Source organism: Sinocyclocheilus grahami, unplaced genomic scaffold (genome assembly GCF_001515645.1).
Source record: "Sinocyclocheilus grahami isolate Dianchi unplaced genomic scaffold, SAMN03320097.WGS_v1.1 scaffold478.1, whole genome shotgun sequence".
NCBI lineage: Eukaryota > Metazoa > Chordata > Actinopteri > Cypriniformes > Cyprinidae > Sinocyclocheilus > Sinocyclocheilus grahami.
Window position 1 is genome coordinate 187,232 of NW_015505657.1, and position 24,279 is coordinate 211,510.

The 24,279-nt window shown below is 35.9% G+C and overlaps 2 protein-coding genes across 3 annotated transcripts in view; both read right to left on the reverse strand.

Annotated features, from left to right (window-relative positions):
* Nucleotides 1-7,471: 7,471 nt before the first annotated feature.
* Nucleotides 7,472-8,519, reverse strand: tcimb (transcriptional and immune response regulator b). Its single transcript, XM_016236026.1, has one exon. The coding sequence runs from the start codon at nucleotides 8,312-8,314 to the stop codon at nucleotides 8,024-8,026; it is 291 nt and encodes a 96-aa protein (XP_016091512.1). The 5' UTR covers nucleotides 8,315-8,519; the 3' UTR covers nucleotides 7,472-8,023.
* A 9,863-nt stretch (nucleotides 8,520-18,382) lies between these two features.
* The window catches only part of LOC107553709 (serine/threonine-protein phosphatase 2B catalytic subunit gamma isoform-like), a 30,513-nt gene continuing 24,616 nt past the window's right edge, over nucleotides 18,383-24,279 (reverse strand). The window contains exons 13-14 of one of the 2 annotated variants that reach the window (XM_016236024.1): nucleotides 21,954-21,980; nucleotides 18,383-20,494 (exon numbers count right to left, since the gene is read on the reverse strand). In XM_016236024.1, coding sequence (XP_016091510.1) covers nucleotides 20,319-20,494; nucleotides 21,954-21,980 — 203 coding nt within the window. In that variant the 3' untranslated portion in view covers nucleotides 18,383-20,318. The remainder of the gene's footprint in view (nucleotides 20,495-21,953; nucleotides 21,981-24,279) is intronic. The other variant, XM_016236025.1, reaches the window with a different exon arrangement.

Below are 24,279 nucleotides of genomic sequence, written 5' to 3' on the forward strand. Positions count from 1 at the left end.
ATAGTCATCCAGTGTCATTTGTTACATAGATCCGCTTGTAAACTTGTTTGTTTTTACTCATTCCCGGAGAATCCTAGAGTTCTTTGAGGCTAAAATTCTTCCATATGCTGGCAGCTGCAAGTTGGAGCATTTCATCGTTTTGAGGGCTGTGGTTACTTTGTATTTATTGGCTCCGAGTCGATTCAAAAGCTGAAGTAAATTCACGGAGGACTGGACTGAAACAATTTGCTCATTACGACTGATGGACAGGCGGACGGATAAATCAATGATTTTCCACATAGTTAAAGGGATAGTTCATCCAAAAATCATTTACTCTTGAATCGTTCCAAATGTGCATCGCTTTCTTTCTTCTGTGGAACATAAAACAAATTCATTTTATTCTCAGTGGATTTGCATCCATGCAGTTTAAGTCAATGTATTTTCTTTTGGATACCGTAATCGATACGATTTGTTTTCCATAATATTTTTTCAGCAACTATATTTAGCAAAAAAGTGTTGTTCTCACTAAAACCGTGGAGGGAAAAAAACTACACTGTAAAACTACACTACATACAAAAGGTGAAAATCCTTTACTGTCCAGAAGGTGGAGGCATGTGCATAATTTTGTACAGATCCCATATCCCCCCTTTGGATTAACCAGTCAAATCTATTTTACTAGACTATACTAATCATCATTGACTGTACAAAACTAATCATTTACAGATTACCAAGAGTCTAATCAAACCAGACATATTGAAATGCATCAAGACGATCAAACACAGTCCAATCTCAGTTGATTCAGACTATAAGAAAATAAGGCAACTGGAATGTTTTACTGACAACATAAAACCAGTATGTTTAATGAGGTTTTGCCCCATTTTCTGACTTTAAAACACTGGTTTTCCTTTGTTTTTTCCCCCCAGGTCCAATTTCATATTGCCTCTAAAATGTTTATTGTGATTTTGACCTTTTTAAAATGTGGTGCCACATGTCAAAGTGTGCATGGCTTTACATTTTCAAAAATACTGAAGGCCAATTATAATAGGCGAAGAATTAGATAAATATGGCACAGAATAACCTCAAGAGGACAGCACTCCAGCTACCAGTTAAATGAAGTTGCAGGAAATATCTTGAGACTGAACTTTAATCAGCAGAATGCATGACACAGTTTTCACTGTTTATCACGGCCTGTGGAGATCCACTCTGAGAGTAAACACAAGGGAGGGACACTTTTACCACAATATGCCTGGTTTAAGAAGCTCTAAATCTATATTGCAGTTTAAAAAGTACTGCAAACACAACAGTTTTAATAAAGACAAAAGAATACCAGGTTATAATGGAGAAGTCCTCTAAACAGGTATCATGAATAGCCTAAAAATATATTTTCTGCCGTTTTATTCGAAAAAAGCAGAACTCAGCCAGCCAGACAGGACCAAGAGTATGAATAGCATATTCCTACAAAGTCTATCTTTGGGACATTTTTCCATCTTACTGCACATACTGACAGACATTAACACCATAGGCTGACATTTGATTTCCAAGGAAGAATTTAGTGCCAAGAAGCAATCAGGACAGCCTCAGAACCCATCTGCATTACTCATCTTCATTCAGTACTGATTTTGTCAGTTGTAAGTTCATAGTTTAATAAGATTGTGTCAATTGTATCAGTCTAATGAAAATGCAATTAACCGTGAAATATAGTTACTTTAAATTAATGTGACAGTTCAGAGAGCTGTGGGTGTGATTGTGCCTTGTGTTTACTCTTGATTCACTGGAAGGGTCACTGTCCAGAGTGACGCACACTGAAACACAGCACTGCCCACAGATTGATAAAAAGATAAAGTATGACACAGCTCTTAGTTGAACTTTAAGTTCCCCTTTCTCATCAACCCACAACTGGTTTAATCTGGAATCTGTGGGATTCTGTGGAATTGTTTTCAGCATGCATCAGGAAGAAATGATGATGAAAATAATAATAATACATATTATTACTAATATTAAATATATGTAATTTATTTAATACATTATTATTAAATAAAGACTTGTTAAATGTTAAATTTAATTACAATAATATTATTAGGTAATAAACAGGGTTATTATTATTAAATATTACTATAATGGAATATATGTAATTTATTTAATAAATGATTATTAAATATATACATATTACATGTATACATTTAAATACAATAATAATATTAGGTAATAAACAAGATTATTATTATTAATAACAATACAAGTTATTACAACTATTAAATATATCATGCTATGTAATAAATTGTTATTTAAAAAACATATACATATATATATCATGAATACAAAATGTCAGGAACTCGCACAAAGCAGATGCCATGCAACAAAACAATAAAACTAATTGGGAGAAGAGATCTCCAAAGAGAGCAAACAACACCACCCCCTTGCTCATTTTCGCCCCTCTGCCCTCTCTCACTCTTTTTCCCCCAAAAGGTTTCAAATATGTATATACCACATATCTTGTATCTTGTGAACCTGTTGTTTTTTCCCCTTCTATTTGCTATCGTTCTAAAGGTCTCTGTGCGATTGGTAAAATGGTCTCAATTTCACCTAATATATATTATGTAGAATTGTGTTCTGCTGAGGAGGGGGTGTGTCCCCCTCAGGGTCTATGAGAATGTTTCCCTATCTCCAGCCAGGTGCGACCCTGGGCCACGAGATCCTAGCAAACCAAAAGGTCCAAAGAGAGCAAACAACACCACCCCCTTGCTCATTTTCGCCCCTCTGCCCTCTCTCACTCTTTTTCCCCCAAAAGGTTTCAAATATGTATATACCACATATCTTGTGAACCTGTTGTTTTTTCCCCTTCTATTTGCTATCGTTCTAAAGGTCTCTGTGCGATTGGTAAAATGGTCTCAATTTCACCTAATATATATTATGTAGAATTGTGTTCTGCTGAGGAGGGGGTGTGTCCCCCTCAGGGTCTATGAGAATGTTTCCCTATCTCCAGCCAGGTGCGACCCTGGGCCACGAGATCCTAGCAAACCAAAAGGTATTTTATGTTTTTAAAACTGATTTGAAGATTTCTTTGTTTCTGTTCTGGGTGTATAAGCGAAGTGACAAAACACTACTTGGGGATTCTGTAGCCAGAAAACCCCCTCACAGTGTATGTGAATCTCTGGAGCTTTGCACCAGAACTCACATACTGCTGTGTGTGTCTCTCTGCTGTCAGGTACGCATTTCTTAGATTCAATCTTTGAGCAATCAATGTTATGCATTTATTTGAATTGGAACTGAATTTAACTCTGAATTGGCTTCTAATTGTTTGTTATGTAATTGGCGTGATACAACTTTACTTGACTAATAATACATTGTTATATTTGACTTATTCTGATCTCTTCTGAAATCATTATTTCTAGTAGATTAAAGTGTGGTCTGGTGTTTCTGCAAATCTGCGTCCAGGACAGATCATACGGAAGTACCAATGAATGGACCATGGGGGACATCTTTAGGGACTTCCAATTTCTGACTGTCACTGACTTAAGTTGCAGTTTTCGTGATTATAGAAAAAATACACTTTTTGTTATTTGCTTGCAGGGTGTGGCATACTTAAAGGTATTATAATCACGTGATACAACTTTACCTGACTAATAATACATTGTTATGTTTGACTTATTCTGATCTCTTCTGAAATCATTATTTCTAGTAGATTAAAGTGTCGTCTGGTGTTTCTGCAAATCTGCGTCCAGGACAGATCATACGGAAGTACCAATGAATGGACCATGGGGGACATCTTTAGGGACTTCCAATTTCTGACTGTCACTGACTTAAGTTGCAGTTTTCGTGATTATAGAAAAAATACACTTTTTGTTATTTGCTTGCAGGGTGTGGCATACTTAAAGGTATTATAATCACCCTGTATCCTGAGTAAGTACAGAACTGGCGAGTTAGTGCCGTGCGTTCACTGTTGGCCAAGTGAACTTCTAAGCGACACTGGGTCGTTAATGAACGAATAATTGAAAGTATGGGATTTCCAGAATAATCAAATATCTCAATTAATACACAATCGATATTTGTAATCAGTTTTTAATTAGAAATATTGCCTACATTTAATGATCACTTGAAATTGGAGGTAGATTGAACACGGAGCTAGACTAAAATTTAAACTAAATCCTGATAAACTCAGAGGCGCAAGTAAAAGACCGAACACGCATTAAACCTTCAACCTTCAACCAGGCCGCTAGACTTCGCTTTCGGGTGGATCCTTACAAATACAATAAAGTTATTAGGTAATAAACAAGGTTATTAATAATAATAATATAATAATAATAATAACAACAACAACTGATGTTGTTATTATTATTAAATGTATGTAATTTACTTAAATTAATTTTAATAAATATACAGTTGAAGTTTACATACACCTTGCAGAATCTGCAAAATGTTTATTATTTTACCTGGGCTCATACAAAATGCATGTTATTGTTTATTTAGTACTGACCTAAATAAGGTATTTCACATAAAATATATTTGCATATAGTCCACAAGAGAAAATAAGTTTAATTTATAAAAATGACCTTGTTCAAAAGTTGATATACACTTGATTCTTAATACTGTGTTGTTACCTGAATGATCCACAGATGTGTGTTTTTTTTTTTAGTTGATCATGAGTTCCTTGTTTGTCTTGAACAGTTAAAACCGTCAGCTGTTTTTCAGAAAAATCCTTCAGGTCTTACAAATTCTTTGGTTTTCCAGCATTTTTGTGTATTTGAACCCTTTCCGACAATGATTGTATGATTTTGAGATCCATCTTTTCACACAGAGGACAACTGAGGGACTCATATGCAACTACTGTATTATAGAAGGTTCAAACGCTTACTGACGCTCCAGAAGCAAAAACCATGCATTAAGAGCCTTTCACAAAAAAACTTTTGAACAGATTGAAAATGTGTACATTTTTATTTTGCCTAAATATCATATTTTTCATTTAGTACTGCCCATATTTACATGTTTGCCAGAGGACAAAATAAGTGAAATTTACCCTGAAATTAAAAAAAAATAATAATAATTTATGAAAATTATAAAAAAAAATTCATATGGGTCCCTCAGTTGTCCCCAGTATGAAAAGATGGATCTAAAAATCATACAGTTGGAAAGGGTTCAAATACACAAAAGATGCTGGAAAACCAATAAATGTGTGAGACCTGAAGGATTTTTCTGAAGAACAGCAGGCAGTTTAACTGTTCAGGACAAACAAGGGACTCATGAACAACTATCAGTAAAAAAAACTATAATAATAAATGAATAAACAAACACACAGCCTGTGGATCATTCAGGTAACAACACAGTATTAAGAATCAAATATGTAAACTTTTGAACGGGGTGATTTTTATAAATTCAACTATTTTCTCTTGTGGACTATACATAAATATATTTTATGTGAAATACCTTATTCAGGTCAGTACTAAATAAACAATAACATGCACTTTGTATGACCCCTCTTACTTTGGTAAAATAATTCACATTTAGCAGATTCTGCAAGGTGTATGTAAACTTTTGACTTCAGCTGTAAATATATTAAATGTATACATATAAATACAATAATATTATTAGGTTATAAACAAGGTTATTTCTAATAATAATAATTAGAAATGTATAATGCATTTATAAATATAATTATTGCACAAGACCTTGCTGCCACCTTACTGGTGTTTTTGAGAATATATACCTGAAAAGTCTACTTTCAGCTTTCTTGGCTTCAAATCACTTTAATGTGGTTGGGTCTGTAAAAACAAAGTAATCTGAGAGTATTTTAAATCAGACTAAATGAGTGTAGACAGATGGATTAGACTCAGGGTAATGTGATCCTCTGTTTGACTGTAAATAAACTGCCATTGTAGTAATAATACCTCTAGAGACAGAGAAAATCTGAGCTTTTAACTTCATTATAGAGTCAATCCAACAGTAAACAATAGTTTTGGTCTCTAAACGTAATTTTGGTAAAACCGTTTTGCTTTTCTGTCTCAAATAAAGCATGTGAGAAGGGCCACACTACCAACAGTCTTCTTGAAAATTAAAACTTATAATATAGGTCATATGCTATTTATTACTTGGTAAAAACAATTTCATATTTCTGACCCACATTGACATCTACCTTTAAGAGCATGTGAAAACTGGATTAAACTAGAAGTAACGGACTGTTGCGGATGGATAACAGCAACGGGCGGCTCAAACAGTCAACATCAGAAAACACCCTTATCTCAGAGAACAGACACGATTAGTTCCATGATATCTGCTGGGACTCTGCTGATTTAGTGTGAAAGATTGGCTGAAAAGATTTCTCGCATTAAATAGTATACTAACTATAAAACAATAGGCCTACTAGCTCTCAGGCCTACACGACTATTGTCAGTGTTTTTTTCTCTCTCTGAAAACATATTTCTTTCTACATTGAGTGCAAATGTCCAACAAGTCTTATTGACTAATTTACAAACTTAATTAAAAATGTATTAATAGAAAGTGTAAAGGAAAATGATTATCTGTCTGGAATATATTTACTATGTTTGCACTAAAAGTTGTTTTATATCAGGGGTGCCCAATCCTGGTCCTGGAGATCTACCTACCTGCAGAGTTCAGTTCCAACCCAACAGGATTGGGCACCCCTGTTTTATATAATACCTTGACTGTACTTTATTCATTAGCCTACTAAAGAACCAATAAATCTGAGAATGGGAAGTTCCCACCACATCTATAAAGATATTTTGGAATCACTTTCAGAACGATCTGATGAATGATAAAACATTGCCAGCCAATCAGAATTCACTATAAAGATCTCGAGCTTTTAAAGGGGCAAACGACAGAACTGCAGCTCGCTTAGAACCTTATTGTCCACTGGTGTGAACTGGCCTTAAGTAGGCTTATACAGTAACCTAAGCTTGAGGTTAGAGAGATTATTTAAAGTCTCTTTATTTAATTAAACTTAAGACATTATGATTTCACGTTGCCTATATGACCCTAAAATCACACGTAAAGGTGAGGTCACATTATCGAAATTTCACCGGCAAAAAGATTGGCCTATTTTATTGTCAATAGTGTAACACGAAGCACAGCTCACTTTCAAGCCAGGCAGCATTTTATTGGTAAAAGGGGCAAATGTGTGTGCAAAAAAGAAAATAATAATATATTTTAAAAAAAAAAGAATTAACAACAACAACAACAATAATAATAATAAACTCAACAGGAAATCTGCATGGGGAATTGTTTCTCTCATGCGACATTCCCAATCACCTGGATTCTTGACGGAAAAATGTGAGCGCACCTGAAAATCATAAGTTACTTCATTTAGACTGAATAGGCAATTTATTAACACATTAAAAATTAAGCAACAGTCTCCATCCTGAAGATACTAGCCTATTATAATTAATATTAGTTTCTATTCTAATAAGCAATTATGCCTATATTTTCTATCACTGAATTTTTACATTATTATCCTCATTTTATGTTGGTAGCCTACATAAAAAAATCAAATACATTTAAAGCATGTGCTCATAAAAAAATATGGCTGTTTTGTCAACTCTGAATTTAACAGATGGAGCTGCAAACTACTTGGAAACCACCCTGCAGACATCCATTCACTAAATGCTTTCAGCAATATTTATAAATATTTCACTCATTTTATTATCCGAGTGTTGACTCATACTCAAGGAAAACACATTTTAAGAAAAAGGAAGAATCATGAGATGATCAAAACAATTTTATTATTATTTTTTTTCCAAGCAGACTGTTACATGGCAATAGACACTGCTGATACTGAATCTCTTCATAAGCAAATTTGACCCATGGCATCAGTCCATGTTTCAAATGTTCTCCATGGTGTCTTTAAGCTCAACTTTCTAGCTCTGGATCAGTCCAGTCTCATCTCTCTGTATTCTCACAGCACGCCAGCATGACTCTGTAAGGACATCATCACAAGTTCAGTACAAAGCCTTGAGGAACACCAGGCTCCAGCATAAGTGATCACGGTTTCTTTCTCCGTGCACACATCTGCACAGCTTCCCAACGAAAACTTCCCTCAACGAAACTTCAGCGACTGGCGCGTCAGTCCGGTAATGAGCATACATTTGTCCTTCTTGTCCTGCTGAAGAGCCATGAGCGCTTTGGAGATGCCCTCGGGATCCTGGTGCAGCGCGAGGACGCTCCAGGCTCTCTCCACCGCCTTCAGGTCTCCTGCTTTCTCGAAGAGTTTCACCAGGACGTCTTGGTTGACGTTCTCGAAGATGTTCGGCGACGCTTTCTTGCGGTGCGCCGTGTCAAACTTGACGCCGCTCACGGCGGGACTGACGCGGCGAGAGTATGAAGACATGGCGGTAGAAACAGGCTAGACCGTTTTCGAGACGTCCCGTGTTTGATAGCAGCGGCTGTGCTCTCAGTGACTCCAGCGTTGGAGATAACAGCCGGATTTATAGGGGACTGGCCGAGTGTGAGAAATCCCTTTCGAGGTGATGTCATGCGGACGGTAAGTGAACGCCCAACTTTACCCGCTGCGCACAGCAGGACGCGCTGAGGGACTCCGCTCTGACGCAGAGGTGAACTTACCTAGGAATTCATTAATGAGTAACTGGATCACTATAACTGACCTCGAACAGTGAAATCTTGAACAGCCTTTCTACAAGAAATTTCCTTATGAATTTCTCGCTCCAAGATAGATAGCAATACTGTATTTCCTTACTTGAAAGTTTAGAGTGGCAGCAGTTATTTATTTGCAATAGTTTATAATATAACTGTATATTATTATATTAAAATTGTATAGCCTATTATACCCAAGTAAAGTACTAACGAATCTATATATGTTTTGATAATAACAATATCGTTCATATATATTTTTCATACTTTTCAATATTTTCATATACATTTCACACCTCTATTGATTATTAATCAAAAAAAAAAAAAATCAATTGAGAAAAAGATTAAACTACCCTGTACCCCAGAGGTTTAAAATAGCCTACACAGTTGACTTTTTGACATATTTTCTTTTAAAACTTTTAAATTTACGGCTGTCTTTATGTTTACCACTGATAAACAATATTTTTAGTTTAATATTCTTTTCTTTCCTAATTCAATCAAAATTACTGATGTGATTATATTGGGTTATGGAACTCATTTCTCCTGTGTATTTTGTCATACTCTCTGTTTTATTGATGATGAGGGGGATAGACAGGGTGAGATTACTAAATTGCTTAATTCAGGTGATTTCATCTCTACAAGTTTAACATTTAAATGTTTTATGACACCTGGGATTTATCTGCATGATGTTCACCTTCAAACTTTATGAAAATGACCAGTGTTATTTAAAAATTTAGCAATAACTTTAAATATTTCAGCACTTGTCTTACTCCTGCAGGACATTACGTAGTAAACGAGCTGTTACATTGGCAGACTGCTACAGAGCTCATCAGTGATGCTGGTTTGGGAATGAGGAACAACATGCATCTCTCTCATTTTATGAGATAATGTTCAGAAATATGCACTGATTGTTCTTTCCGCATGACGGTACTTATCCCATGCATGCATTATAGTGCATGTGCACGAGAAGAATATTATTTTTTCATGGCATTAAAAGCCTGGCTTGTATGAATTGAATGTATTTTAAGAGACATATAGAGAAATAAGATATAAGAGAACATATATAACATATAAGAGAAATATTTTAGAACTGTAAAGCATGAAAGCATTTTTATTTAATAAGATGTAAAAAATATATTGCTAAATTAATATTTTTAATAAGTGAAAATGTAAACATTAAATTTGAGAAGCATAGCTGACACTTTTTATATAATTTTTTTTTATTTAACATTGGATAACTCGTGAACATGTTTCTTATTTAATATTCATTAAACAAATCTTTATCTTTCTTTTTTTTTTTTTTACTTACTTTCTTTGAATACTCTAAAGAATGGCTAAAATTGCCTTTCTGAATATGAAAGAAAAAGATTATTTGTTTAGGCTATTGTTTGGCATTTGTTACTACATTAACAACAAAAGTGATTCATTGCACAAGATTATTCCAGTTATGAATTTCACTCACTCACTCACTCACACACACACACACGTTTGTTTTTATGGTTTATGGGGACTCTCCATAGGCGTAATGGTTTTTATACTGTACAAACCATATTTTCTATTGCCCTACACCAACCCTAACCCCCTAAACCTACCCCTTACAGGAAACTTCCTTCATTTTTAGATTTTCAAAACTCATTCTGAATTATTTATAAGCCTTTTGAATTACGGGGACACTGAAAATGTCCTCATAAATCACCTTCTCGTTGTAATACCTATGTCATACCCATGTTATTATACAAATTTGTGTCCTCAAACCACAAACATGCGCACACACACACACACAAAAGCCTATCCCTTCTAAAAAAAATCAGTAAAGAAACAGACTGTACTTTTGCCAGCTAGTGTAATTCCGCAATCAGTGTTTATATTTAGTTCCCACAAGCCATTACAGTCCTTTAAATGATGTGAAAGGTCTACTATAAATATGTATTTCACTAGTAAATAAGGGCTCTTACGCTGCTACACTCTTAAAAATAAAGGTGCTTCAAAAGGTTCTTCAAGCGATGCCATAGAAGAACCATTTTTGGTTCCACAAAGAACCATTCAGTGAAAGGTTCTTTAAAGAACCATCTCTTTCTTACCTTTTTATAATCTGAAGAACCTTCTTTCGCCACAAAGAACCTTTTGTGAAACAGAAAGGTTCTTCAGATGTTAAAGGTTCTTTATGGAACCATTTAGACAAAAAGGTTCTTCTATGGCATCGTGAAGCACCTTTATTTTTAAGAGTGTACTCAACATTTCTGAGGAAACAGAACACAAGAAGCTATTTTTATTCAAGTTGTGTGGGGCTGTCATCAAGGGGAACAGCTGGGAACATTCCCTGGGCTCTAAGAAGGCCTACTAAGGTCTTATATGGTATAGCACTCATTGGGCTTCAGTACAGCAGCAGTAGTGTAACATCTGACACTGGAATACTGTGAGAACCCTCCCAGTGATTTATACTCAAAGCAAAACTACATTAAAAGAATCTTAAGTTGTACTGTTCATTCATTCAATAGAAGGAAGGATCACCTCACACCAACTTCCCATTTGCACATACAGTACTGATTGTATTCTTACTTAGAATACTTGAATACAGTCCAAGTTATTCACTGATTATAATGTGGCTGAAAACCATCAACAGGAGGGCACTGTTATGCAGTCATGACAACAGTAACTAACAGTGACTCTTATTTGTCCAGAACCAAATATCTATTTCCTTCACATGCCCTTCCTCTACAGTCAAAAAAATAGTCCTGGAAAAACAGCAGTTCCACAGTAATGCCAAGCGACTAGTTCCACAGTAGCCTAATATCATCGGCTAATGTCTTTTCTCATTATTGTAATTTATTTTAGCTTCTTTTCCTCTTATAGCCTACTTAATTTTTTGTGTGTGCCTGCCTCACTTAGGCTCGTATTTAATCACTTGGACACAATATGGTCTGACTCAGGCTAAATGAATATGAACTTCGGCAAAGTGTACAGTTAGTGACTTGAGAACAGCGCTCTCTTGTGGCTGAAAAGATAGTCAAGTTTGGGCTAATTGAACTAGATCGACCAACTATCGACGATTGAAGCAATAAGTCATCTTGATTTTGAAAGTTAAACAATTTAAGAATTATGCAACGACGTCCACTTTTTAAAGCAATTTCAGTTAACTATTTAAATACGTATTTAAATCCAAGTTAGCCTAGAAGTTGGATGTGACACTTCTTCATCGAATTCATGACTCAGACCAGGCTAGTGTTTTTGAGGGAAAAACTGAAAACTAATGCAAACCTTGAACTAAGTTACTTTTTATGCTTTCGCTAATTAGCGGCATTTTTGGTTTAAACTGTGGGAAGAATACATTAAGATTCTGCCTCAGGCCTGCATTTAGGCCTACTCGATAAGAAGAAACTGCTATGCGGTTATAAGTAAGCAATGGTGCTTGTGACCTGTTTTTTAGGATTATGTTGCTAGTACCACACAGGCTGAGGCGTTTCAACCCACGAGTAGAGCCACGTGTAGCATGACAAGCTCCCGCAGCGCCCCTGTTCCCCAGCCCTGCCGCATTCTCTGGCTATCGTATCGACTGTAAAGTCAGTCACATGACATGAGAGTGAGTAAATGATGACAGAATTTCCATCCACAACTGCAGAGTATTGAGCCAAACAGAAACAACGCAAATGCTGAGTTTGCGAAGTGAATTATTTATGTAGTACCGTGTGTTCCTGACGTACTGCAGGGAGATGTGACCACTACGTCCATCCAGCTAACGCAGAAGTAGTAGCCTACATGCGAGTACACTGCACGGGGACAAGTGCTGACTGAGGGACAAGCTAAGGCAGTAAAATATCATATTCATTTCATGTTGTCATTAACAGTGTTGGGGAAAGTTACTTTTAAAAGTAAATCATTACAATATTGCGTTACTCCATAAAAAAAGTAACTAATTACGTTACCTAGTTACTTTTGTGTAACTTTTTTAATCTGGACAGGGCTTGCTTGTTTGTTTTTAAAATAGAAAAAAGTTATATTTCTGGCAAATATAAAAGCCTTTTCACACCAAATGTGAAATGAATAAGCCTCAGTTTAGTCGTGAGATTCATGCATTTCATATTTATTTTAGAACTACAGTAACATCTTCTGATTTCTCTCAACATGGGGACAGGAGAGCTGTCAATCAATAAATTGGAAAAAAAAGTAACTTGCATTACTTCTTTGAAAAAGTAACTCAGATATTCTCTTGTAAATTAAAAAGTAATGCGTTACTTTACTAGTTACTTGAAAAAAGTAATCTGATTACATAACTCGCGTTACTTGTAATGCGTTACCCCCAACACTGGACATTAAACAAAATATGTCTACATTCACTGTGAATTTGGGTTACACTTGATTTTAAAGTACCCTTGTAACAGAGTAATTATACATTTACTGTAAGTACTGAGTAATAGGCATATTAATGAACTACATGTAGCCTACTTACTATATGGGTAGGGTTAGGATTACTTGCATGTAATTATGCATAATGTATTGTTATTATAATAGTAAGTAGGCTATAGGCCTATGTAACTTGTGTAACAATGACAACTTAAAATAAAGTGATACCTGATTTTGTGTTGTGGAGCATTTCTGCTTTGAATGTGGACAAATAAATTGTCACTTTGAAGTACACTAGAATATGATGAACTCCAAATGTGTTTTTTGTCTGCGATTTTGCTTTCAGTTGAATCAAATATAGTCAGTGAACGGTTTCTTAACAATGAATTAAAGAACAGCTTTGGTTGGATCCTTTCAATTGCAGTGGCATGGATTCCTATACGGCCTGAATGTACGAGGAAAACAATGCAAGAGGGATAAACAGGGTTGGCATGCTGATCAAGGATTACTTTATCAGGTCAGAATTAACCCCTTGTAGATTAAATGTATATGTTTTGTTGAACCATCCCTTGAAGATATAGCTACATGATTTGATTCAACTGTAGTTAAACAGGATGCCAAGTAGCTGCTATTTTAATAGACTTTTTAAAAATTCATATTATAAGCTCCATAAAAATCCCACTAAGTCAAAATGAACAAATATTCTATTAACCATACGGTTCAGGCAGCTGTTTTCTCATCTATGCAAATGTTTCTCAGATCCAACATCAGTCCAACTACAGCTCATTGGTATGTAAGGAGGCCACATTTGTGCAATCTGCAGTTTAAAACGTCCAAAAGTGAGACAGCAGGTGGAGCTCTTCACGCGTTTTTCTCTTATGCGCATATGAAATGCTCAGATCAGGCTTGAATGTCAAGGATACCACACAATCTGCACACAAAAAGATGATCTCATTCTGATTTTTTTTTTTTTTTTTTAAAAAAGCTCCAAAAGGGGCAATCTGAAGCCTTAAAATATTTTTCAAAACAAATAAAAATTTGTGCAGTAAAATAAAAGTAATAAAAATGTCAGGAACTATCATTGTGCATATATGGAATTTTATAAAATACTGTTTTAATGGAAACATTTTTAAAAATGCAAAAATGAAGGCCAGAGTATCAAGTAACTATTGTTCTGTGTGTCGTGCCTAACAAACACCCTCTAGCAGTCACAATACAGCACAGCCGAACCTTGTGTTCAAGAGCACAAGCTGCATTTATAAAAATTCAAGCCTTATAATTTGGCTCTTGTATAGGGTACACAAGTAAACGGCAATACTGGTGGATGAGCTTTCAGAAGGATTCTCAACTAGAGAACGGCCTTGATAAAGACAGTCCAAGATAAAGAGAAATAAATGACAAAGAACAGCCAAAAGTAGCTGAGCCAGTGTGTGTGGGTGGTCAATAATGCTTTGCAAACCGTTTACGCCAAAATGGGCAGTTGCAGGATTCCAACTGTTTGGCTACTGCTATTAAGCACACACTTTGATATGCATATCAAATAAAACAAACCAGAGCCAGTCAAAAATTAATAATAATATATTTTATAATATTATACATACAAATTATTAATTAATGCTTTAATTCAGCAAGGATGCCATCAATTCATAAAGAGTGATAGTGAAGATGTTTATAACGTTACAAAAAACGTCTATCGTCAGTCTATTCATCACTCTTCACAAAAATACCAAGCAGCACAACGGTTTTCAACATTGATAATAAGTGTTTCTTGAGCAGCAAATCGGCATATTAGAATCTTTTCTGAAGGATCATTTGACACTGAAGACTGAAGCAATGATGCTGAAAATTCAGCATTATTACCTTCAAGAATAAATTACATTTGAAAACATTTTAAACTGTAATAATATTTTACAATATTACTGTTTGTATTGTATGCAAATAAATGAAGCCTCGGTGAGCATGACTGACTTCTTTCAAAAAGTCTTGGGTGACCCCAAAATTTGTAACTTTTTAAAGTATACTTACAGATAGTTACAAATAATTTCAAATCTCCTGCATTTATTATACACTCTCACACTCTCTCGTCTTCCTGTACATTGAGGGAAGTGATGAGTGCAGTACTGAATGCTACCACACTACATGACCACGTCCTTCACATTACCAAGAGAGAGAGAGAGAAAGATTTCATTTACTGAAGAAAAATTGAGTCGTGCTCGCCTCCACAATAGAGAAAGTGATGGACACATGAATAGAAGAGAGATTTTTAAAAGCATCCGCTGCCATCAGATTACAAAAGCATTATTACAGGTACAGATAAATGATCCCAGATTAAATACTCAATTTGATGACTATACTTCATCTATTGGATTAGATAATCTCATTTCTCATTGAGCATAATAAATGAGACTGGCTTACATTAAATAAGCCAGTTTGCACAATAGCATCTCTACAGGGACAATGTGCTTTCAGGAGATTATAAAAATGAGCTTGTGAAGCAAATCACAGCAACAAGCCTGAATAACCGCTCCAATCCACCTACGCACCTACAGAAGTGATGTTAACTGCACTGTAAAGCCACCAATGTGACCCTGCAACACCTCACTGTTCAAAAAGAGGGCGCTCTCCACTCGCTCGAGTTAAACACTGCTAAGAGAACTAAATCACAAATTTGCCTCTGTAATAAAGAACAAAAGGTAAAAGATGTGGCTTCATATCTTAATGCTGCTCCGCCATCAGCATCACCATTATACATCAATGCTGATCTCGTGCTCCTGAGGCTATGCAAATGGTGAAAGAGAAATGGCCTAGTTTACTGAACTTTTTTTTTTTTTTACATTAGCAGCTGTTTAAATGAAGGCTGAATAGGTCTGACAAGAAAACGTTCTATATAAATGTTTGACCATGATGTCATATTTACATATTATTTGCTTTAATGCAAATTAAAAGCAAATATATTGCAAGAACCGCAGGCTGTCACACGAAATCAAGCAAAAACAGGCTTTTGCCCAGGACAATAGTTAACACCGTAGTTTATACCCATGTCTTGTACAGTTTTAATGACTGTTTCTTTAAAAAAAGTACAGGCTCCAAAAGGGGTTTTGCAGCAACACCATGTGTGAAGAACATTTTAATCATCTAATGAACGTTTTCAACCAAGCATTTTTGAAAATGAAGGTTCTTTATTGGCATTGATGGTACCATGAATACCCTTTAATACCCAATGAACCTTTCCGTTCCACAAGAGTTTAAGGTGTCCACTTTAAAGGGATAGTTCACCCAAAAATAAAAACTACCTCGTGATTTACTCACCCTCAAGCCATCCTAGGTGTATACGACTTATTCTTTCAGACAAATACAACTGGAGTTATATTAAAAAAATGTCCTGGCTTGTCCAAGCTTTATAATGGCAGTGCTTGGGAGTCGAGATCTGAAGGCCCCAAAAAGTGCAACCATCCATCATAAAAAGGCCTTCTGAAGCGAAGCGTTGCTTTGTGTAAGAAAAATATCCATATTTAAAACTTTATAAACCGTAATCTCTAGCTAACTGCTGTACGCACATTCACGAGAGAGTGGATGATGTAGGTTCTTCAGCTTATTAAAATGTTCTTCACACTAAAAAAAAAAAAAATTGGTTCTTGTAGGAACCATTCCCCTGAAAGATTCTTTGGAAAACCAAAAAAGGTTCTTCTATTGCATCATGAAAACTCTTTTGGAACCTTTGTTTTCAAGAGCGTAAAAAAATCCTTACAAAGGTACCATAGATGTTAAAGATTCATCATGGAACCACAGAAACCAACAACGTTTATTTATCTCATTTCCAATCAAATATATGATTCATACATTGTATTATTCTCCAGAGAGAATAACTGGAAAACATGTTCCTGACAGGATTGCTGCATCAACAAATAGATAATCAGGTCAAATAAGACAATATTAATTCAGCGACCCAATAAAAATGATTTCACGGGCTAAATCATATTTAATTGTGTTAGTTTTCACCCTCACGTGAAAAGAGCTTATGTTTTAACATACTAATTAAACACTTGTGTATAATTGCAATCATAACTGGGTTGAGTGGTTAGAAGTAATAACTAGATGTCGAGTTAATAAATCTATTTTTAAAATGAGGTGAGTGGTTTGTTTTCCCGCAGGACTTTCAATGCACATTCCACACTATGTGCTGATGGCTAGTAAGAAACTGACATTCATCCGTTCATTCTAGCATTTCTGGGAATTTTTCAGGCTGGTTGGGAGCGAGCAGGGTTTATAATTGCATTAAATAGGCGCTTGTGAAATATTTTGTGGTGCAACAAATGTTATTTTGAGGGCGTGCTTCATTTCAAGGCCTTTCAATAAAACAGAAGTGTGATTTTATTTTGTATTCAGCTTCACAACGAGTGTGTGTGAAGTTGAAAAAACGAGTCTAAAGCGCCATGCATGCAGCAAGACCTTCGGGCTTGAAACTGAGCTTTTCAGATGATGAGCTCATGTTAAGGACATAAACGACATGAACACTCCACATTTAATCAGATTACATGGAAGTAGCTAAAATAATGAAATAACTTAGGTTTATACATACATATTTAATATCAATTAGATGAGAATGCAACATGTAAGTTTAACTTTCTTTTAATATTTACATTTTATTTCAAATAGGTTTAGATAACACCGTCTTACTGTGCATTCTTCATCTCAAGCACAAATATCATTCAATCTCAGCCTCGCATGGCATGTGCATGTGTGTGTGGGCCGTGTTCAGACAGGTAACAATACACTAGCTGTCCTTCAAGCACAGAATGTTCAAAACTTGAATGTCGTAATCCTAGGAAACCTTGACAAGCACAGACATGAATAAAGAAGAGAAAATGACAAAGCCGGTCTCACAAAACACAACTCTGCCATCAATCAGCCGCTCAAACGCTAAAAGCAGATGCAATATAGTGGGTGAAATCTGGAAACGGGCCAATTTCCCAAAAACACACAAATCAAAACAGACAAAGAAATAAAGAAACAACACCAGTTTTTTTCCCCCCACATTTTTTATATTTCATTTTACTTTCATTTTTTTCTTTTTTAATGGACAATGTCAAACATTTTTTTGTAGATTCTGCAAGATATGCTTGGAATTGGTTACAGAAGCCCTCCTAAAACGGGGTCAGTGGTCTGAACGCCCCATTCCTCTCCGATATCAAACAAAACCCACCCTCCCACCTGAAACACCCGAATCTCTCACACCAGACATCCCCTTTTAAATTAAACATGAAGGAAACTAAACAAAACAATAGTTTGCAGAGGCTCATTAGATTAAAAATAAAGACTTGAAAAGACAAACACTTTAAAAGAGGACACGAAAAGGTGGTCATGATGATCTACTCATCAACTTTTGGTACCCGTTTAAGGTCGTAGGCCTCTCTCAGGTGTTTTATATCACAAAAAGTAAAGCGTTAACTTAACAGAGGCGTTTTTCTTCTTTACAGAGTGTCTACATGACTACATCGCCAATTGAGCGCTCGCCTCTTCTCAAGCAAATGAAGAGGCAACGATCATATACAATCAGCAGTTGTTTTTTTTGTCAATGATCAAGCCATATATTACATTAAAACACTGATTTTTCTTTGGATGAGAGTTTCTTTTAAATACAGTAATGATAACATGCAGGTTTACCCTCGCCGAGTCTCATTTTAAGATTGCGCAAGACATACGGACCCTGAACTGCTTGCGGCGTTAAATAAAACGGAAAATACACTTGCGTGCGACAGTCTTGATGCCTGCACACAGAACTTTTGCTATATTTATTAGCATGGCACATGACCTCAAATGTGTAACGCACAGGAAGTCTGAGTCTTTGCGCAGCGAAATCTCCGGTCGCCTGATTATTATGCAACGATAATGGTACAGAATAGAAAAAAAAAATGAAAACAAAGTTTGAAAAGACGATTTGGTAAACAGTTCTTGCAAATCCTGTCCTTAATTCTCAAAAACACACAGTACAGTAAAAGCAATCAAAATAACTTTGCTTCAGCTTCAGTCAATCATATGCGTGGAAAATGGTCCACTCTAGAGAAAACAGGCATTTAGAAATACTAGCGCTGAAGATACTTACAAGAAGTTTGCTGATGCAAATTATACTATTATAGGTACATTAATTAGATAAATTGAAAAACAATTAAATGGGTTTTTAAAGTTTAAAATGTTCAACTGGTGGGCTACAATTGTTTTTTTAAAAAGGCAATAGAAAAAAAACGGTTTAACTAATTTACTTTAGCCGAGATGAGATGCAGGATGTAAGGCATGTATGCTAATTTTCTGAGATGTTTTAACGTCCACCTCATCCAATCACATTTGACGCACACATCATAGGATTCGTTCAACTGCTAAAGCTAAAAATCTGCATAAAATCATAGCAGTTCAATCATGCCTTTAACCAATGTGGTATTAGCGAAACGTTGAAAGGTGTAAAAGTGCGCGAAAGTACGGCAGAGGCCTATGAAAGCGCGAGTGACTACAAAATGGAGGGTTGAAAGTAAACAAAAACATGCAGACACAATCGCTCCTCCAACCATCTTGAGAAACTTCTGGGATGGTTTTTGCTTTTCCCACCTTTTTGATTACAAATTGGTGCAGTTTGAGTTATGAACAGGAAAAAAAAAACTAATCAAACAAAGTAAACATCACATTTGGTTGAGGGAACACTTGAAAATGTACATGTACATATAAACGTGCCAACACTTGTTATTAATGCACTCATCTTAGCTATAATTGGCATTATGAAGGTATTTTCCACATATTGTTTCAATACCAAAACTTTGTTTTGTTTTGCATCAACAATTATCATACCCGCCTTGGGTATTATTCACAAATAAGCATTCTATATAATTATGTTGGGCCAAGAATTATTTTGCCAAGCGCCCAAACGACGATAAAGAAATTCTGCTGAGCAAGTCTTGGTTGTTTAAAAAAAAAGAAAAGAAAAAAGTCAGAAATAAACCTAATTTATAAACGTAAATTTACAAAATTGATTTTTTTTGTGTGTTTTTTTAACTACTGAATCTAAGATGACCTTACACCACCCCAATGCTATGTCTATATATATATATTCTGTATTTTATATACACATGTAATATTCAACATGTACTTATTCATTCATCTCAATTTTCCCACCATTACAGATCTTACATTTCTTATCATCTATATCAATAAATAAATAAGAACCATGGTTTGTTTTTCATTACGCCCTCTTCATGGTATTGTGCGATTCTCCCCGAAATGGTCCTGGAGAGTTTTGCATGTAGGGGGCATCACCTCTACCAAAAAGAGAGAGAATGAGGAAAACAGAGAAGAGAAAAAAATATGAGAGACAGAAAGGAAAGGATGAGGGAGAGCGCTAGGTAGCTGCTGGGTTACTACGCCTGTGCGTTGGTGCCGTTCTTGTCGGGGGAATTGGCTGCGTTGATGGAGTTGGCAGTGCCGTCTGGCTGCATGCTGTCCTTGCGTGGAGGCATTCGCTCGTTTATCCGGTCCAGTCCGCGTGCTTCCTCGAAGCTTTGGATCTTGTGTTGAGGGTTGAACCCTTGGATGGCTGGAAGTATGGAAGCAGGACGTTAGTTAATGCTTATGGAGTGACACAGCAATGTTCAGTTTTATTTTGGGTGTTATTGGTATCCTTTAATTTTACTATACAGTCATATTTATATCTAAATCACAAAAAAAGCACAGAAAAGTTGGAGCTTAATAAAAAAATAATAATAATAATAATTAACCCCCCACCCCCAAATCAAGCAGTCCTACATCCCAACATTAACTTAGACAACATTTTCAGTCACTAAAAGTAGCATGACTACAGAGAGCTGTTCTTCCCCAAAGAGCACCCAAAAAAGATTGATGAAATACAGTTAAATATACCAGTCAGCCAATCAACCAGCTGCGATAAGAAAAAGAGAACTACAGTAAAGCTTGACTAGTTTAGATAACATTAACCAGAAACGCTGATGTACCCATGTCAAGCCTGACATTAAAGGCGAAAACAGGCCTAGATCTGAGTTTATTTGTGTTCTTTTTGGTCAGGAAGTGAAACCGATAAAAACAAAGATTCAGTCTCATGCTGTGGTCTGCTCACACCCCAGGCTCTGGCTTCCCCACTTTAAACAGCTGTGCCTGAAGCATTCACGATTGCAAGACTTTCTGAAACGGTCCTCTTTCAAAAGCAAAATCTACCAGTTTATCAAGCGTTACAAGGAATAGTTCACCCAAAAAATTAAAATGTCATCATTTACTCACCCTTGAGTCGTTTCAAACCCGTACAACTGACTTTCTCATGTGGAACACAAAAGTTATTTTAAAGAACTATTTTTGTCCATACAATGCAAGTCAGTGGAGTCCAAAACTTTTTTTTTTTAAAGACATTTTTAAAAACGAAGAGTTCATTTGCAAAAACTTTGTTTTCAACAATTTTCAAAAATCATGTTTTTTCATTGTGCATTCCAATCTCAATCAAACTGCAGTTGGGTTATTTTGATTTGGTAAAAGAAATAACTAAAAAAATACAGCTAATGAACACAAAACAATTAAAACAACATAACAAAAAACATGATTTTTGGTTATTTGGATATCAGTTATCTGTTTTTGCAAATAAACTCCTCAAATATTTTTGATGCTCCACAGAAGAAAGTCATACATGATGAGGGTCAGTGAATTTCATATTTTGGTCAACTATCACTTAAAAATGTTATTTACTTTCTTAACACAAATGTTTTGCCAATGTTGTTGCAGGTTGAATTTTTATCCGTTTAGTGGCGCAAAAATCTCACACTTCACTTTCAATGCAAACTGAACAAAGAAACAAACATCTCAACGTGCAAATCAAACAAAACTGCTAACTTTAAACGTAACAAGCACGTGAACTACATGCACACAAATAAATACTAAATGACATCGGCGACTACAAAGGGACGAAATGCACACGAAGGACAGACAGTTAATCAAAGGGGGAGGGTAACAGACAGACAACACTGAGAAGTTTTCACAGATGTCTTGCATACCTCGTGCTTCCTCTGCTTCTACGGTGGCTGTGTAAGCATGAGTAGTAGTGCCATGCCCAAAACGAACGGGGGAAAGAAAGTGAGTCAAGTTATCAATGCAATCACAAGTCCATTTAAACCCCCTCCCCGTTTCCCATTCATTCATCTTCCCTTCCCAACACCAGCCCGAATGCTTCACATGCCACACAGGAAGAAACCTGAGAGGTTAGTTTAGTTGCTTCATCCAGAACATAAACAGATTTCAAGACTTGTTTTTTTCCTGGTCAGGTTTGTTTTTGAGAACCCGTGCTTTTGAATCTGAGATGCAGCACCTTCTAAACTACTCTTGACATGGACCTAGTCTATTTTTAAAGCTGAAGGTATACAATAGCCAAACAAGGAAAGGCTTTCGCCCGTAAAAAAACTCCATGCAATGTACTGTGCATGCATGATCACAGTTTATTTGTGGCCTTCACAGGAAGATGAGAGGCAAGACAGCTTTGAGCGATGTGTCTTTTTTTTTTTTCTATTTTCAGCTGTTGAAGAGTCCTTTTATTTACATCCCCTCCCCCAGTGAACCACCAACACATTACAGTCATAAGACCGCCTTGTAGTTCACTGTGCCTTGACATATGACCTAAACAGCTGGGCTTTCCAAAAAATTTAAATGCCATAGATCTCCAAGTATGAAAATTCCCTTGGAAGTGCATTTTCCATTAATACATTTTAAAGTCTCTTTGGTTCAAGGCAGTGAACAGTAATATTGTGAAATATTACAACCTAAAGTAACCGTTTTCTATTTTAATGTATTTTAAAATGCAATTTATTCCTGTGATGCACAGCTGGATATCCAGCATCATTACTCCAGTCTTCAGTGTCACATGATCCTTCAGAAATCATTCTGATATGCTGATTTGCTGCTCAAGAAACTGTGGTTTTGTCAGAACGGTGGTCTAGGAGTATAATACACAGACACGTTTAGCAAAGCCCGCCTTGCATCATTTCCTGATCCCACACGCCCATAAATTTTGCACATTGCTATGCAGTTGCTAGGACATTCTGGTTGACTTTGCCCTGGCTCAAGTAAAAAAAAAAATCATACTTTAAATATAACTTGAAAACCTTAAAGGGTTAGTTCACCAAAAAACTGAAAAAGACCAGTCATCTTCAGATCACAAATTAAGATAGTTTTGATGAAATCCAAGAGCTTTCTGAACCTTCATAGACAGCAATGCAACTACCACGTTCAAAGCCCAGAAAGGGAGTAAGGACATCATTAAAATAGTCTTTGTGACATCAGTGGTTCTAAAAAAAATAAAAAAACCTTTACGCCTGTAGAATGCCTTTATTCAACAATTTCTTCTCATCCGTGTCAGTCTTTGACACGCATTCACAATAGTATCACAATGCTGCGCCTCGTTTACAAGCAGAAGATGACGCACACTGTACATAAAACAGTCTTCATAAACATGTCTGAAGATTTCGACAGAGAGGATGAGGAATTTTTTGCCTAGCCTTACTTATCCAAACCAGAATATACAGACAACTAACTAAGAGAGATGGAAGTTCTACGTCAGAACGCCAGCTCCTGCGTCAGCAGACCCACACGCATGTGTCATGATACTCTCGTGAACGCGCGTTGAAGACTGACACAGAAGAGAAGAAATTGTTGAAACAAAGTTTTCTTTGCACACAAAAAGTATTCTCGTCGCGTCATAAAATTACAGTTGAACCACTGTCACATGGACTATTTTAACGATGTCCTTACTACCTTTCTGGGCCTTGAATGAGTCAGTTGCATTGCTGTCTATGCAGGATCAAAAAAAGAATCATAAATTTTCATTTTTGGGTCAACTAACCATTTAAGTCTGTCCACTCTGAAAAATAACAGCACAATTTTGAGATATCTTTCAAGTCTTTCAACACAAATATTGTATTACAGTTAAGGTGCAGAAAGAAATTTTGCAGGTGGAACCCAGTTATTTTGTAAATAGAAATCCACAAGATCAGAAGTTTTATGTGAGAGCGAAAAAGAAGAAGAAGTTCCAAGCAGATTTCACCATGCTGACCAACAGAAATCTGCATGGTTTAAAAGTGACTTCTGTGCAGCACTTCAAACATTGCTACACTTTTGACAACAGAACATGGGCCTTTTTGCTGAAATTTAGCTAATATGACTGTACCTTTAGGGTTAGAGGTTTGTTCAAATCTCCAACCCCTAGTATGTGCAGTATTTTATTGTATATTATGAAACATTTTGAATCATACCTAATTTCAGAGCACCTACTTTCATCAAAAACAAACCTGACTATGTTAATATGGTTGTTAGTAGGAGGGCAGCAGCAGG

Excerpts from the sequence above, each read along its gene's own strand:
- tcimb (XM_016236026.1), bottom strand. The coding sequence starts at position 8,314 with ATGTCTTCATACTCTCGCCGCGTCAGTCCCGCCGTGAGCGGCGTCAAG.